This window comes from Cnephaeus nilssonii (assembly GCF_951640355.1).
Source record: "Cnephaeus nilssonii genome assembly, chromosome: 5".
In the NCBI taxonomy this organism is placed as follows: Eukaryota; Metazoa; Chordata; class Mammalia; order Chiroptera; family Vespertilionidae; genus Cnephaeus; species Cnephaeus nilssonii.
Genome location: NC_137076.1, coordinates 100,454,889 through 100,472,123, shown reverse-complemented (window position 1 = coordinate 100,472,123; position 17,235 = coordinate 100,454,889). Strand labels below are relative to the sequence as shown.

Here is a 17,235-nt window from a genome sequence, read left to right as displayed (position 1 = left end):
CTTTGGTTCCAGTTAGATTTCTAGGAGGACAGCCATTCAGGGATACACATAGCCAAGCCACAGCTTCAGCTGTATCATCTCCTCACCTGGAAGAAGTCGCTTTCACAAACAAAATGTATCTATGATGCAGACAACATCTATCTCCTGGCCCATCTCCTCAACACTTAACCACTGATTTAAGAAATCATCACCATTGTCGGCGGCAACACAACAACACTCGATAGTTTGGCACGGCGAGAGTCAGAGAGAAGGTTTTATGCGAGCCAGCGATGTACAAACACGATTGAAAGGCAGAAGTGCTACGTCAAGGTTCTGCAAAGTTTCGTTAAGTTGATAAAAAGAAAACTCTACGTGCTGGGATTTTAAGAACTGACGATGCTGCCACCAGCGCGGTTACGGCAGCCTGCAGCCGTTTCCTGGCACTGTCCACCTCTTTCCCTGGTCTTTAAACCAGGATGGGAAAACTAAGCGTCCCCACAGAACTCCCATTGCAGATGCTCTCGAGGATGATGTCTGATGGGGCCCATATGCCGTTTGGTGTCCACTCCCCCCTCCCCCAAATTCAGCAGCTCCCGCCCAGTGTCCTTAGAAAATTGGATTCACGGGCGGCACCCACAACATGCCATTAGATGGATGGTCTGGCAGACACGAGACATGCCAGGGTATGGTCTGGAGGAGCAAGTCCGGATTGGAAACTCGGGGATAAAGAAATCTTATCACCAAATACATATATAAAACACCCCCTCGCGCATTGCTGAGCTCGACAATGCCACGGCACAGCAGTTCTCCCGGCCCCGAACCTGGCGGAGGCTCTGAAGCCACCTTTCTGTGTCTCCTGCCGGAGACGCATTCTCTGCACAGAATTGTGTACTTTTAATATTCCAGTTTCCACATCCGGAAAACAATCACCTAAAAATCAATCCAAACATCCCAGGTGACACCGGAGATCAAAGTCTGGATATGATTTGGATTTCTGTTATCCTTAAATGAAACTAGCTAATTGGATTTTTTTTTTTTTTTGAATTTTACAATCTCAAATCTCGGTTCATTCATGCCAGCAATACATGTTAGCAGCAGAGGCAATGAACACACAATCGGCCAAGACTGACGCTCAAAACAAATGTATCAAAAACTTTAAAAACCAGCAGCAGCCACAAGAATCAGGTGCTGGGAGACTAGGATACGTTGCATTTTCTATTTGTTCAACGTTAGAATGGATGTGAACCTTTTAAACTCCATCCCAACGCTCTTTAAAGGAGAAATGCCATCAAATATAATCCACAACTCCCATTCATAGCGCACAAAAGGGACAGGTTGCTAGCAGCCACCTACAGTGCCAATCCACAGGCATTCTGTATTTAGGGTCTGAATGCAAAGTTCCGAGCTGAGACTGATAATCACTCCCCTTCATTATGGAGCCGCTTAAAATCCAAAACAGCTCATAACACAGCACCCCCAGAGTTAACTCCCGTTTCAAACTGTCCTCATGTAGCTCCCCTAATTATTTACTGGATCCTTTTCTGAAACATGCCCTTAACCTGATGGTTTAACTTTATGTTGCATTTGGGACAACAGTTCATCTCCATTTCTGAAACATCCACCTGACTCAGGTTAGGGAGGTATAAGCAGCGCTCCCCCCCACCCAAGATCCAAACCGAACACACCCCGCCAGCTAGACTTAAATAAACTCTACCCTGGCTTACACCTCCAGTGGAAAAAAATTATTATAACGCATCAGAAGTTGGGTGGGAAGAGACATTTCAAATGCCGGCTCTCTCTCCCAGCGTGCGAGTCCCGGAGTTCACAAAACCAGGATCAATTGCATTATTTTATTTTCCCGTTCGCTGTTTAGAACTGAACGTAATGCAAAGTGCTACGCTGATCCAAAGCATCTTTCTCGTCTCTCCCCTTGAATACAAACGGAGGCGAGATCATTCAGCACAAATGGCATTTACTATACAAATCTATTTTCAATTGAATTTGCTGCATGCTCTAATTCGTCAAAATTAATACAGGTACTTTCTGCGTTAAACAAAAGGAAGCCGGCTGAAAAATCACGGGCTTCTGCCGCGGATGCCGTCCTCAATTACAGAACGGTGCAAACAGAGATTTCACTGAAGCCGCTCGGTCAAACCCATCGCTGGGCGCTCTTACCTGTCTCTGCTGAAGGCTTCCTTCCCTTGTTAGCAGCGTGCAGCATCTCTCGCTCGCCCCAATCCTCACCACCGGTCTCAAATTACACCACTCAATCCACCCTCCGCCCCCCGCCTCTTTTTTTTCTCTCCCCCACCCCACCCCCCTCTCTCTCTCTTTTTTTTTTCTTTTTCTTTCCCCAGCAAGAAAATGCTTGTGGAAAGTGATTAGTTTTTGTTGTCCCTTTTAAGTCCCTCCTGCGGGAAGGAACCGGGGAGCAATGTGACGCCACCTTTTAATCTTTTGTAAGAGTGAAAAGGCAGGAAAGGAACGCTCGATCAAACTGAGCTGCACACATGACTCAAACTCGCAGGAGAGGCTGCCGCTGCCTGGCCAAAGCACCGCTAGGCTTGAGTGTAAGAACAGAGGAGAGGAGAGGGGAGAGTCAATGGAATGTGACAACTGTGAGCATCAAAAGCGGGAGGAGAGGGAGGACAATGAGCGAGGGAAGGAAGGAGGAGAGAGGGAGAGAAAGAGAGAGTAAGAGATGGGGCGAAGGCGGGGGGGGGGGGGGCAGGGAGGGGGGGGAGAGAGAGAGAGAGAGAGAGAGAGAGAGAGAGAAGAGAGAAACACGGGAAAAGACAGTGGGTTTCAGGCAAAGGATTCTGAGAATAAAGGCACAGAGCAGTGTCTGGCGGCTTCTGTTTTTATCTCCGCGAGCATGATACACTGCCTCTCTCATTTAGACACACATTCGTGCATCTTCCAGGTTAGAAAACTGAGATCATCTCACCGTGTCCCCGGTTTTGTCTGATTGCCATTGAACTGTGCGGGGTACCTGTGATTCTTCTTCTTCTTCTTCTTCTTCTTCTTTTTTTTTTGGGGGGGGGGAATGTGTTTAAGTGCAATTTATTCTGCATATTTATTTATGTAGGCAACAATGAAAGCTGCTAATTTCTCTGGCAATGTGCAGCGTAGTTTTACTGGCAGATGGAACTCTACTTATCATAACTGCTGACAAACTGCCACGGGTAAACAAAAGAAGGAACAAGTGCTTCGTCTCAAGAATGGTCTCAGAGAGAAGAAGCCCACGCCAGAATGTCAGCCCTCGCCAAACCCGTGTTCCTGGTGAGAGCTGGGAAGGCGCGTCCCCTCCATCAGTTTTATTAAAAAGGCAAAATAAAGGGGGGGGGGGGGCAAGGTGTTTGCAGGAGAGGCTCTGAGGAACGTGGACCCTGCATTCCTTCTGGCCTCCCTCCCACGGTGACAACAGGCTTGCTTTCTGGAGTCCTGCCACAGAGTTTTGGAGTCACTATTCCCACAGACTTTTCCTGCATCGTTCCGCCTCCCAGGACCATGTTATGGGAGGTTCCATTTTTAAAACAAAGTCGAAAAGCACCGATTTCCCCATTCAAACAGTTTCCAATGGTGTTGCACCAGCGCTGTGCCATTTCTGCTTGCCCCCTGCCCCCCGGGGGGCTAGGGCTTCACAGTGACTTTCCCCAAGCGACCTCTTTCCCAGGATGCACATTGCTGGTCCCGCGGGGGAGTGTGTGTGTAAGTTAAGATGCTGGTGGAAATGCCTACCGGCTTCCCCTGTTGACCTGGGCTAAGGCGGTAGTGAGCCAGTAGGAGGAGGAGGGTTTTCACTGACCATCTTTTAGAAATGTAAGCGATTTTGAAAACTAAAGGTAAACCCATGTGTCCTACTTATAAGAGATATTATTTTGAGAGGGGAGAAAAAAAAACCCTAAAAAACACCAGTTATTTTACTTCAACTATGGTGTGTCTCAACCATTATACCGCGGACCCCGGGCATCTGGTATTTTGAAGTCCCTATGTCAGCCGCCAGATATAGAGTGAGAAGCGGTCCAGGAAAAAAGACCTTCCTCCTCCTCCATCCTGGCCACACTGTATCCAAAGAGGGACTGCTTATTCTGGTTAAACCGAAGTGTCATGATTCTTGCGGTTTGGCAATAGGGAGGATATCTTTTTAGCTTGGACCGGAATAAAGAAGTCCAACTCCCCCCTCCCCGCCATGCAATCAAGAGGAAACCCTTCGTATCATGAAGGCAGAGCAGAGACTGGAGAACACACAGGGGCTGAACAGAAGGCAGCGGGCGAGCAGGGAGCCCAGATCTCGGGTGGAGAGGCTGCAGGGCCAGCGAGGAGCTAGGGAAGGGGGCCCGGGAATCTGGAATTCTCTGCGGACATTTCTCAGGGTCTACTGGAAGCAGCCTCCTTGAAGCGGCATTATTGCTGTCGGTTCTAGAGTTAAAATTAACTTTGTACAAGGGAGTGAGTAGACATAATATTCTGCCAATAAAAATAAAGACCCTGTTGCAAGAATACAACTATATCATTGCAATAAAAGCGAAAGAGGGACCTGGGGGGGGGGCGGGGAGAGAGAACAGGGTCAGCAAGACAAGGTCAGGGCAAGATAAAAAGAAGTCTAGGCCGCAAAGAGCGTTGTAAAAAGCTCTAAATGGCTATCGGTGTTGTTGCTTATGTTTTGTCACTTCCTGAGTGAGGAGGTGGGCACCCCGAGAAGACATTTACATGTTGCTATCTATGATTTATTTTTAAGATATCTTAGGGGGGGCTATCAGATTAACCTGGGCTGCCAATGTTGGCTCAAATGACATTAATGTTTCTTCCCAGAATGTGACTTTTACAAGACTTCTCCGTGGGAGAGCTTGATGCTCGTGTGCTTATACTGTGGCATCTATAGTGGCCAAGTGCTCCGTTTTGGGAACCAGGCTTCCTGGGATTGAATCTCAGCTCCACCGCCAGCTTGCTGTGTGACCTTGGCCAAGTTATTTTGTCTCTCTGTGTGAAAATGGGTGTAATAATATTATCTGTCTCACGGGGGGCTGCCATTAAGTAAAAAATAATGTATGTGCTATGGGGAATTCCTTTCTTAGCACACAACACGTACTTTATGAGTGTCAACACCTATTATTACCAAATCTCCCCAACAGTTTGTTGTAATAGCTCAGATGGACAGTATTGGATCACCCTCAAAGCAAGCCCTTTCCCCCAATTCTTCACCTGTGTGCAGTGTGCACACCTGGAGACTTCCAGGGCTGCTTTGTCTCCTTCCTTTCCCTCCCATCCAATTATCAATAACTATCAAATGCCCACCCCACCCCATGCCTCTCAAAGTTATTCTTTCATCTCTAGGCTCCTGATACCTTCGAGGTCTGGCCATGTTTGCCCGGACTATTGCAATCAGCCTTTAATGGAACGCTTCCCCATGCTTTTCCTTTCTGTCCCAACACATTTGGGTGACAAAGATGAAGGGTGACAAAGATGAATGGTGACAAAATGAGGCACCCAAAGGGGGACATTCCTAGGGTCCTGCCAAAGACCGAACCGCAGTGTAACACCACGGCCTTCCCGCCCTTGAGAAAGCACTTGGAATTGCAGTGAAGGAGCCTGACATTATTCTAGGAATGACCTTGAATCTGCTCTAATGGAGAAAGCAGCTAATCTGTGGCAAACCAATACTTTACTATTAGTGCCTTGTTAGTTGTGACACTTCTCCCGACTGTCATGACACAGCGATTGAAAACAGCCATTTCAAGAGGATTTCTTTTCTTCTCCAATTCATCCTTCACGAGCCAGAATAACCTTCTTAAAATGCCACTCTGAATGACATCTATTCCCAATAGTTATTGATTGGTCAATTGAAAGTCTGTTCTATTTCATCACCTTATGAATCGGCTTAAAAATCTTCAAAGGTTCAAAAGTGTTCGTGAAAATTCATCAGAAGAAACAAAGAGCACGCAGAAAAAATGTAGGGAAAGAATTAAAAAGGTGTGTCAGGCTGACGATAAAAAGATCATGTTACTTTTCTGGCAATTATATTTGTGGTTATTGTCAGCCTTTTAAAATCTGTAATTAGGGATTTCTTATTTAAAATAAATATTGGTTTTTATAAGAAAAAAATCCTCAAGCGTTCACTATTCTTTAGAGAACAAAGTGCAGTTTTCTTTGCCTCATATTTAACCACCTCTGTGGTTTGACACCAACCTACCCATGTAAATATTCATTCTATCACCTCCTCAAGGGAGCTCCCTGCTCCCTCAGCCTGATCCTCACACATTCACACATTTCTCCCATAGCCTCATGCACTTTCCTTGTTCTCTCTAGAATGTCCTCTTCTCCTTCATCACAACATATTCAATTCCTATCCCTTTATCTAAGACCAGGATAACTTACATGTCCTTCACAAACACTTTCCTGACCTTCCTACATTTACAGCGATGACATTGTTTTAGTCATAGTAACTACTCAAGCGCTTAGCTGTGGAATTCTTCCTAGTTCTAAATCTTGGCCCTGAAATTTGCTTTGTAATTGTGGGATATTGGTCAAGTCCCCTTCCTCTTTCAAGCTCACTCCTCTCATCTGTAAAATATTGTTATAACAATTTAATTAGCGAAGAGAAGTAAAACGATTAGCACAATAGCTACGCTACAGCTAGCACCTACACAATAAAGAGTAGCTAGTAATATAAGTACTTATTATATGACAGAGATTTGGCATTGTTCCTAATTTCTAAACCTCACCACATGCTGTTGTTAGAACCATTTTACAGAAAATGAAACTGAGGTAAATAAAATTAATTCAACCAATGCCACAGGAGCGAATGTCAACACCGGGATAGAAACCCTATCTTTCTACCTTCCAGTCATTCTTATCCACACCTATCATTAACATCTTAGCCCACACTGCATTGGTTTACTATTATTTGGGTGTTCAGGTTTATGCTCTATTCTTTCAATTACATTAGAGACTAAATAAGAGCAATATTGGTGTTTAAACATCCCTGAATCTTTATTATCTTCCATACATCTTTATTTTTTTAATACATGTTATTGATTTTTTACAGAGAGGAAGGGAGAGGGATAGAGAGTTAGAAACATCAATGAGAGAGAAACATCGATTCAGCTGCCTCCTGCATACCCCCAACTGGGGATGTGCCCGCAACCAAGGTACATGCCCTTGACCAGAATCGAACCTGGGACCCTTCCGTCAGCAGGCTGATGCTCTATCCACTGAGCCAAACCGGTTTGTGCTTCCATACATCTTTAAACAAAGTAGCTTGCTCACTCAATAAACGTTTGTTGGCTCCTTGTTCATCTATGCTCATGGGGTTTAAAGTTTTAACCATATTTAAAAATTCAGCAACACTTTTATAAGGAAATGCTTTCCTCACCCTTTTATATGGGAACTATCCTAATTATACAGAATAATATAAAATACAAACATTACATGTGAATGGCACATGTAGATAGAAACAAAAGACATTCTCTACGGGAAAAAAAACCAAACCACACAACTGTACAAAAGTGATACTCATAAATTTGATTGGGCTCCTTATGCCTGTCATTTGTATTCTGCTTAAAGATGGGGCCCTCAGGCCACCCATTCCTTGCATGGAAAAGTGGAGGTTATTAGCTGAAAGTCATCCACTTCAGGTTACAGAGAAAGGTAGATATAACCACTCAAATACCCACGGCGCTCAGTCACTTTTTCATCTTACTTTTAAAATAAATGAAATAATTATATTCTCATTTATTTTCTTTCCGGCTAAGTCTGTACAATACTAAAACAACCTGGAATGACATAAAATATTCAGTCAAACAATGTCATGTTTTTTGATGTACATGGTGATAATGTCATTGACTTTTCAACAATTGACTTGTTTTATTTATACGTATAAATAAAAGGTATATCTGCCTGTATTTGCACAAACAAAAGCATTTCAACTGACATGCCCTGTGCGCCCTATGCAGGATGATCAATGGTATCAAACACTTAACCGTTCTTTTGATATTTGCATAAACTTCATGATGTCAGAATATATTGTTGTTCACTGCTATTTTCCTATTATGTAAAGCAGTGACTAACATAGAGTAGGTGTTCAATATAGGTGTTTGTTAAATGAATGAGTGAAGGAGTCACCCCCATTTTGCCTAATCCCATCTATTTCTAGCAATATTTTTTATTCTCACCCACTGGTTTATATACAGCCACAAGCATTTTGTGCTCTGTTACCTCTACATGTTATTTCCCATGGAATTGGTTTTGTTAAATGTATATTTCCCCTTGTTTAATATAAAAATTCCACTGTCCTCACCCAGGTGGATCAGTGGTTGAGCATCAACCTATTAATCAGGAGTTACAGTTCAATTCCTGCTCCGGGCACATGCCTGGGTTTTGGGCTCGATCCCTAGTAGGGGATATGCAGGAGGCAGCAGATCAATGATTCTCTCTCCTTCTCCCTTCTTCTCTGAAATCAATAAGAATATACTTTAAAATTTATTTAAAAAATTCTTTGTCCTCAAAGTATGCTTTCTAAGTTATATGAACTCATGGTAAATGATATTTCTCCAATTTTCAAGCACCCATTGCCTGGAACATTTTATTACATATAATTGTACAAATTAATCTTGTCCTGCCTTTGGGTATCTCATACTGTTAGTGACCTTTTATTCTTCCAATATATCTAGATCACTCTTACTTTATTGCATAGATTTTAAGTTTCCTGAAGTTTGTAGGAACTAAGTGTCTTCACTCTTTTTGCATATATATATTATATTTGCATATATATATAACAGGTATAAAATTCTGTCATCTAGAAGGTATGTGAAAGAGCTTATAATACAGTCCCTGGCCTTTAGAAAATGGTTAGAATAAGGCCTTAGGTGGCATGACATTTATTTACATATATATATATATATACTAGTATATAGTTGAACACATACTCAAAGTCCACCAGTGTTCAAGTTAGTGTCAAAATTAACTCATGCCAAACAAATAGAGATTCTCACAGTAGGAAGAATTAACTGCTGCCCTCCAGAAGAATATCATTTCCCCCAATCATTTACACATTAGTCAGAAGTCAGCTTACTTTGACCCTTGGGCAACTAATCCTTAGAGAGAGGATTTCTCAGTTCCATAGGGTCTTGTGTACGTGGTCATTTCAGGCCCAATTATACTCATCTATTCTGGGAGGTTTGTTATTCCTTAGGGAGATGTGATGGGAGAGAACACTGTGGACCTCACTCTCCATAATTCTTACTCCTCGGTGAAAAGGAACTTTCTTAGGAAAGATTTTTCTTACTCATAGTGGTTCTGCCTGGATTCACTGGAGAGTCAAGCTATGGGAATTGTCTATAAATTGCTCATCTCAAAAACAAAGAAAATATCTCTAAAATTAAAAAAGGGCATAACCTCTGAAGTTTCTGTAAAACACTTATGTATCCTTCTTACTTGTAAATTTGAGATAATTCAGGTCCATTTTCATATCTGTTTACAAAATTGCAATGAACATATAATGTGATTAAAGGCTGGTAACATAAATAGTTTTCTGTAATAGTTTATTGAATATTTAATTATACCAGATCTTATTTAGCCAATTAAAACAAATTATTTTGCATATAAAATGACTTACATTCATTACCATGTTCTGGCATTTTGATTTTTCCTGCTGAACAGAACTTTGTCTGGTCTGTTTCGCATTTCTGTTTTGCATAGGGATTTGAACACCCCCTAAAGTGAAAAACAAGGTAACAGCCCCCAACTATAAAGTAGAAATGGAAAGCAAATCTGGAGAGAACTTTAAATCTCTGCTTCCCATGGTGGACCAAGCAGGGTTGGCCTCAATGAAACTCTAAGAATGTACGTTTCTCTCCATTGAGTTGGATACAGGCTTTGGTGGACTGTTTGGTTCTTGTTACTGATGTTTTTCAATACGGAACATTTGAAAGCATCCAACCAGAAGTTGCACAATGATCACAGCCTTGAACGTATTCATCAGAGAAAAGCATTCGCTGCTACAGGTTTTATTTTTACAGTAACCGGTGTACTGCACTGTTTGCTGGTTTCTTTAATACTCTTGCCCATGACAATCACAAAAAGCAATTCACAACCTTACTTATCAGATAGTTCTGTTTTACAAGAATCTGGTTGCTATTTGTAAAATCCAGGATAAAACAGTGCAATTTCTGATGCTGACTATCTGAAAAGCCCTGGAAGCTGCTCGGAAGAGATATGTACTAAAATAGGTAACGTGGCGGAATTACAACAAGCAGATGTTCTGGAGGGTGTACACTCAAGTGCATCCCAGAGTCCGTGACATTGAATGGTGCTGCTTTCGAGATTTACAAACACATTCTGCATGTAAACTGCCCCCACCACTCACAGTCTTTCTTAATTCCAACTTTTAACTATTTCATTAGAGAAAAAAAACACAAAGGTAGAGACTCTCTCAAAAAGAATGATCAGTCAAAACAATCGCCATGGAATAACTGTTTTCAGGTCGAAATGAAAGCAGGGATCTCAATGAAATAGTTTATTTCACGTGCTGGCTTTCAAATCTCTTGATGCACTGAAAGCAGTGACATCTTTCTGATGAGAATTTAACACAAAAAATGGAGATTTTAACAGCTGACAAATCTCCTGTAATAAGGGACTTAAAACACACACACACACACCAAGACAAACAAACCACTTTTCCAGTAATTTGGCTGGGCAGATAGCAAAGAACAGTGTGGCATAGACACCCTTAAGAGCATAGATGCCAGTTAAATCTTTTTTGGTGTAGTTTTCATGACTGTATTAGTGTGAGAGAGAAATGGGAATAGCATGCACCACTGAGAGGCAGTGTAGCGCAGTAGAAAAAGTTACTGTATTTCAGTCCCAGGTCTGCCACCATGTCAATGGGTGGCATTGGCCATACCACTTCCCCACTCTCAGCCTTCGCTTCTCCGTCCACTAAATGAGACTATCTCCCAATTTCTGATACTAAAAGTAATAAAAAGTCATTAGCATACGCATAAACACAGAGAACCAGATCCTTGCCCTATGCTCTCAGAGTCTACCAAAACTAACACTACTCCAGGGGAATAAGGAATTGTATTCTGGAAGCTGAATGCTTTTCTTGAGGCGGCTGGGGCACCAATTAATAGAGTGAGGCAATCAACCACTCAATAATCCTGCATTGGCCGGAAGAATTAATGCAGCTCACCTCTGTCGCTGTGAGTGCAATGCCATGTACTCAGAGGATGCTCAATAAATATTAGCTGATGATGATATTGACAGGGTGCCGTGTACAGTCACATCACTAAGTGAATTACTAAGTTTTCAATTGTTCAGAAAACTCATTGAATAATTATTGGCAATAAAAGAAACCTATCCCCTGACCTCCCTAACTTTTTTTGGCGATGTCATCTCATGAATAATAAGAACATTACCAATTCCTGGAAACTTAATAGCTTGGTCCTAGTGATTTAGGAGAATAAAAATAAGACCATCTTTCAAACTATATTCAGAATATAGGCACTTCTGAAAACTCCCACTGTCATCACTCTGGTGCAATTCATCATCATTGCTTTTCTGAATCATTACAGAGCCTCCTAATTGCTCTCCATGATCTCCACTTTGGCCCCCGTGGCTGATAGCTACACTAAGGTCTTCCAATGCATCCTCGCTTCCTGTGTCCATATTCCTATGCAGTCCTCCCCCACACTGATTCTGGGATTACTCTGTGACCTGCTTTGGCCAATGGGACATAAGCAAACATTAAACAAGTAAGGCTTGATGAGAACTTGGAAATTGGGGCTTGCCCTTTTGGAAGGGTGCCACCTCCATAAAAGGAAGCCCAATTTGGCCTCCTGGAGGATGAAGGACCATATGGAAAGAGAGGGAGAGAGAGAGAGAGTGAGAGACCCAACCATTCCCTGGTCTTCAGCCCCCACTGACCCAGGAGCTAGAAGTAACCGAGTAAGCAAGTACAGGCAAGCCCAGCAGAACTGCCCAGCCAACACATCTATAATAATAAAAGTATACTATGCTAATTAGACTGGACGTCTTTCTGGATAGCCTTCTGGACGAAGCCAGGGCTGCAAGGGAAGCCTGGGTCCCAGGTGCCAGAGGAAAGCTGGTGCTGGCAGCCTGGGGAAGGAAGGCCTACTCTTGCATGAATTTCGTGCATCAGTCCTCTAGTTGAGAAATAATACACTACTCTTGTTTCAAGCCACTCAGCTTTGGTATAGTTTGTTATCTCCCAATAGATAACTGTTAACCTCCCCACCCCCACTGATAATTCTCAATTCTGCGATCAGTGAATTCTTTTTATAATACAAGCCAGATGATCGTATTCCTTTGCTCAAAACCCTTCAACAGCTCCTTCTCCTACCCAGAGTTAAAGTCAAATTCTTTCAAATGTTCTAAAGATTTGACATGCTTTGTCCTCTCCCCAATTTATCAGATCCCAAATTCTACTAATTTCTCCTCATTCTCTTCCCTTCAGCGACACATGCCTCTGCAGAATGTTCTTCCTTGTGTATGTGGGTTACTCTCTTTCCTCATTTGTTTCCTCCAACATCATTTTTCCCCCCCAGTGATACCAACTCGGATCAACCTATTTAAAACAGAATCGCACCCTCACCCTAAACTCCCCATCCTCCTTTATACTCCTTCTCCAGTGCACAGTACACTAATAGATCACTGTATAATTTGCTGATTTTTTGTCATCCTGTGACCCCTTTACCTGAATGTAAGCTCCAAGAGGGCAGGGAGTTGTCTTTACGGTTTATGGTTGGATGCCCAGCACCTAAAACCATGCCTTGTGCATAGGGTAGACTTAGTTAGTACTTGCTAAATTACAAAATGAATCCTGCTGGGTCAAGATGATGGAGTTACAGGTTTCTACCTTTAAAGATAACACTGAGAATGAGGAGAATCTGTAAGGGCACACTGTTGATGCAACCTACAAAGATTTATGGGCCATCACTTGACAGAGCACAGAAGTAGCCTTGTGGTCAAGGAAAAGAGAAGGTCAAGAAGGTTCTTGGGAAAGGATTTCATCAGGCAGTGTCTTTAGCAGGTTGTGAGAAGTGCAATCGAAAGCAAAGAGAGGTGACTCCGCATCCATCAGAATAGCCCCCCTGAAAAGGCTGAGAAGGAACTCAGAGAAGAGAAGGAGACTCTCCAAGCCTGCGTGGACTGAGAAGGCAAGTGGTCTAAGGAGGAAGATGTAGCTAAAGGAGAAATTGTGATGTGCTTGTACCCTTTTCAAGAAAAGTCTAAGCCGAACCATAAAGAGGACACTACCTGAGGCTTTGTCTTTCCATGTCAATATCAGGGTTGAGGATGCACATGGAAGAATACTGTTACAGGACCCAGGCACGTGCCCAAGGATGTGATGCATTGGCAGTTACACTCCACACACACGTATATTCCAAGGCTGGCCACTGTTTTCTTAAAATGATCACAACGCTAGCCAAGCACCACTCCCAGGCTTCCGTTTGAATACTTCCCTTTGTGAAAACGTCCATCCTGTAAAGGCTCAGCCTGGGCTGCGGTGGGGCCTCCAGCATCAGCTCAGGTGTGTGGCCAGTAATTGACCTTAGTGCTGAGCAGACATGACCTGGGATGACTTAACGCCACCTCGCTGACTCAATCACTGTGCAAATCTCATCCGAAACCATCCATTTTCCTCCTCACCTGCCCACAGCTATTTTCCCCTGTTGTTCTACAATTATTTATTATCTGGCTCAGTAATTGCATTGTTTATATAGGCCATGCAAACTCAATTGTTAGGGGAGAAAATGCCTCTTTGCCCAACTAGATTCTCCTGAATGGGGAATAAAGGATGCTGGTCTCTTAGAGCTCTTCAGATACAGCTCTCTGTGTTCAATTTTCCAACAAATGAAAATGGCCAAAGAGCAAAGGGTGCAGGAGATAGATAGTTGGCTGCAGCTGTGTGCTCCCACTGACGGATGGCGCCCCCTGCATGTCTGGGAGCCCTCGCTAGCTCACTGCCAGGGCTCCTGCTTTCAGAGAATCTGGCCACACAAGGCCCTTCCCTAAGCTAGTCCCCACCCCACCTACCACCTCTTAAACTGTTTCAGTTAGTCATTCCTGACCTTCTACCAAACCAAAATACCCCCAAGGAGAGCTATTACCGTAGCCCAGCAGATCCCCAAGCCAATGGTGGCCCTGGGACTGAGTGACATCTTTGTGTGGGGTTCTCATTTATATATTTCAGGATTCGAACCCACTTCACATACAATATTTACTTCATGATTTGCAGTGTGTGTGTGTGTGTGTGGGGGGGGATGTCATTTAAAACAATTACTTTAGCTTAATTATAGGAGATATAAATGGGATCTCACTCCTGGAAAAATGTTATCCTTAACAATGAGGTGTAAATGGGTGTCTGCTTAATCTGTTCACAGGAGGATAAGCTTCCTCCTTCTTTCTCCCCCTTTTTTTTTTCTCAATTTTTTTTTATTAAGGTATTATATGTGTACATATCTTACCATTGCCCCCCTCCCCTTTGTTTTTGTAGTCATACCTGGGAAAATACATTCTCTTGAAGCATCTCTCATTTCTTAAGGAAACAAGAGATAGGAGTTTCATGCCTGATCCTTCTATCAGCTGTAAAATAATTTATTTTACATCGTTTCCAGCATCTCTTTTGAACTGTGGACCGCAGCCCTATTGTCCAACCTCTGTCCCGGGCAGCCAAAGACCAGCCTTATTGGCCGGGTCGTTTTTTCCCCAGATGTGTGGCCTCCTGCATATCTCGAAATTGAGTAAAATGAGCAGGGGAACCAATGTTATTTTCACAATGACCTTGTGCTCCTGGGGGAATTGCAGGCACTATTCTCTCACTTAGGATGTTTTACATTTCAAAGGACCTAGCTCCCTTTGATATTAAAAAATGAAATGTGCAATGTGATTGTTATTGTTTTATGACCTTTAATAGGTTAACCAGGCGGCATGAGGTTCGGCAGAGTGTGGTTCTGTTCCAAAGGAATAGACGTGGCTCCTGGTCAATGAATTCCAACGAGGGCGGCTCCGCATTAATATTTGAGAGAGTATACATATGGAGGTTCCCAAATCCTCAAGAATAAAGGGTTCCTTTGATGACCTCAGTCCCTCTGTGTGTAACTAGAGGGTTTCTCAACCTTGGCACCATTGACATTTGGAGCCCAATCATGCTTTGCTGGCGGGGGCTGCCCTGTGCACTGTAGGACGTTCAGCAGCATCGTCTCTGGGTTAGATACCAATGGCACCCTCTCCCCTATGCATGACAATCCAATGTCTCCTGACATTGCCATACACTTGTCTGAGAGCAGAATCAACCCCAGTTGGGAATCCCAAGGTTAATTGAAAACACAGTAGGGGGGAGCTTCTTTTGGGGATTCTGATATGCATAGAATTTACTAGCTTACATGATAATGTAATAGTAAGTAATATGTATTGAGAACTCACCATGAACCAATTAGCACTAGGCTAATTGCTTTATATGTTTAATCTCATGTGAACCTTAAAACAAACCTATGAGGTAGTTATTATGATCTGTATTTTAAAGTGAAGGAAACTGAGGCTTAGAGGAGTTAAACAATTTGTGGAACAGAGAAGTATGTTTAAATCCAGAACTCCACTGAATTAGCCCCTGGCCCCTTTCTGGCTTGCCTACTCTCCTGGTTACAGTTTGAGAATCTGGATTCAATTCAGAGTTACTAAGTTACTAAGTACCACTATGTTTAGGAAATTCATCTACAAACTAGACAGATTAAAAAAAAGACAATGCTTGCCTTCAAGAATCATGTAAACAGAAAGTATAAATACAGAAATCCATAAGAAAAAAGTGATGAGGCCACTAAAGAGATCAGATCTGAGTGCTCAAGAGGAGTGGTCCTCAGGCCTCAGTGGGCATAGCACCACCGGGTTTTACTAAAATGCAGGCTTGGATCCAGTCGGTGTGGAATGAGGCCTAGGATTGTGTATTTCGAACCCGCTCCCTGGTGACAATGCTGCGGGTCTGAGGACCACCCTTTGAGCAGGGAGGCTTTATTGTGCTAGGAAATGCAGCTCCAATGCCTTTGAGAAGTGAGGCCCAACAGTGTGTAGCTGAGATGCCAGGAAATTATCAACACAGAGTGGAACAGGTAGGAGGAGGGTGTGGGATGGCCTTGGCCTTGCAATCCACACTTGTCTCTCAGGCCTTCACTTGGAACATCAACCGTGTGCCTACTCATGTCGGCTGCCCACATATGCAGACACAGCTACACATCTGTTATCTTAAAGGACAAATATTAATTTGAAGCACGAAAACACCTACCCATGGAACATAACTTGTTTCTGCAAACAAATTACACTATCATAACTGATTTTGTACTTTTGGAAGATAATACTTCCATCTCTTCAACATACCATGCTGTCGGCTACATAAAAAATTAGTTTCATCCCTCCTCCAGACACTGCAACTTGGATGACTATTGAACTACAAGTAGCCAAGAATTTATATAACAAAGAAAAAAATAAATGTCGGAGGTCAAAACCAAAAATATTTTTTTAATCTAGTAAAAGTCACAATTGACATTATGGTTATGAGGACTGTAGACTAGATTGCCGTTTATTTAACTGTTCAGAGAGACAGAACCATATCCTGTAATAAACATGACAAGAAAATGGTTTGGGGACCAGTCTTCACTAGTGGGTGTGGCTTCTTCACCTAGACCTCAGGGACAGCTGCCAATCACAGATTGGTGACATCTGAGTTTAACCATAGGTCATCATGAAGGGGATGATTTTTGAGTCACTTGACTCTGAGCACATTGAGCTAATTCTCCTGCTGGGAGGACACACTGGATGAATGGCTCACTGGAGTGAAGGACCAGGTTAAAGCAAAGGCTGAGAGGCTGGGAATTGGAACCACCCAGTTATTGCTAATGTGCCACTCAGATATAAATGGGAAGGGGCTGGGTATATTTGGGGTTACAGGTACCACTGCCATTCACACTGCACTGTCCTGATGAGTAAGATCAAGAGCTTAACTTCATTCATTAAGCACGTATTTCCTCAGCCCCTGCTATGTGCCAGACCCCAGGGCATACAGAGGAACTCTCTGTCACCCCTGTCCTCAAGAGTCATCCTGGACAAAGTGTTTCCCATTCATGAGTCATTTGTGACACACCTTTATGCTTCTTGCTGTATCTACTACTGACTATACTGATATTTACTCAATATTTTTTTCTGTACATAATATCACTTTTCACAGTTTTAACATAGCCGCAA

The 17,235-nt window shown here is 42.9% G+C and overlaps 1 protein-coding gene across 6 annotated transcripts in view; it reads right to left on the bottom strand.

Moving 5' to 3' along the window:
• Positions 1-17,235, bottom strand: part of TENM2 (teneurin transmembrane protein 2) — a gene marked incomplete at both ends in the record, with an annotated part of 890,113 nt that overhangs the window by 640,437 nt on the left and 232,441 nt on the right. For 2 of the 6 annotated variants that reach the window (XM_079771926.1, XM_079771927.1), the window contains one exon: positions 2,155-2,200. The exons of the other annotated variants lie outside the window; for them this stretch is intronic. In XM_079771926.1, the coding sequence (XP_079628052.1) occupies positions 2,155-2,200 (46 nt within the window). Of the gene's footprint in view, positions 1-2,154; positions 2,201-17,235 lie in introns of those variants that run through there. 6 annotated transcript variants of the gene reach the window in all.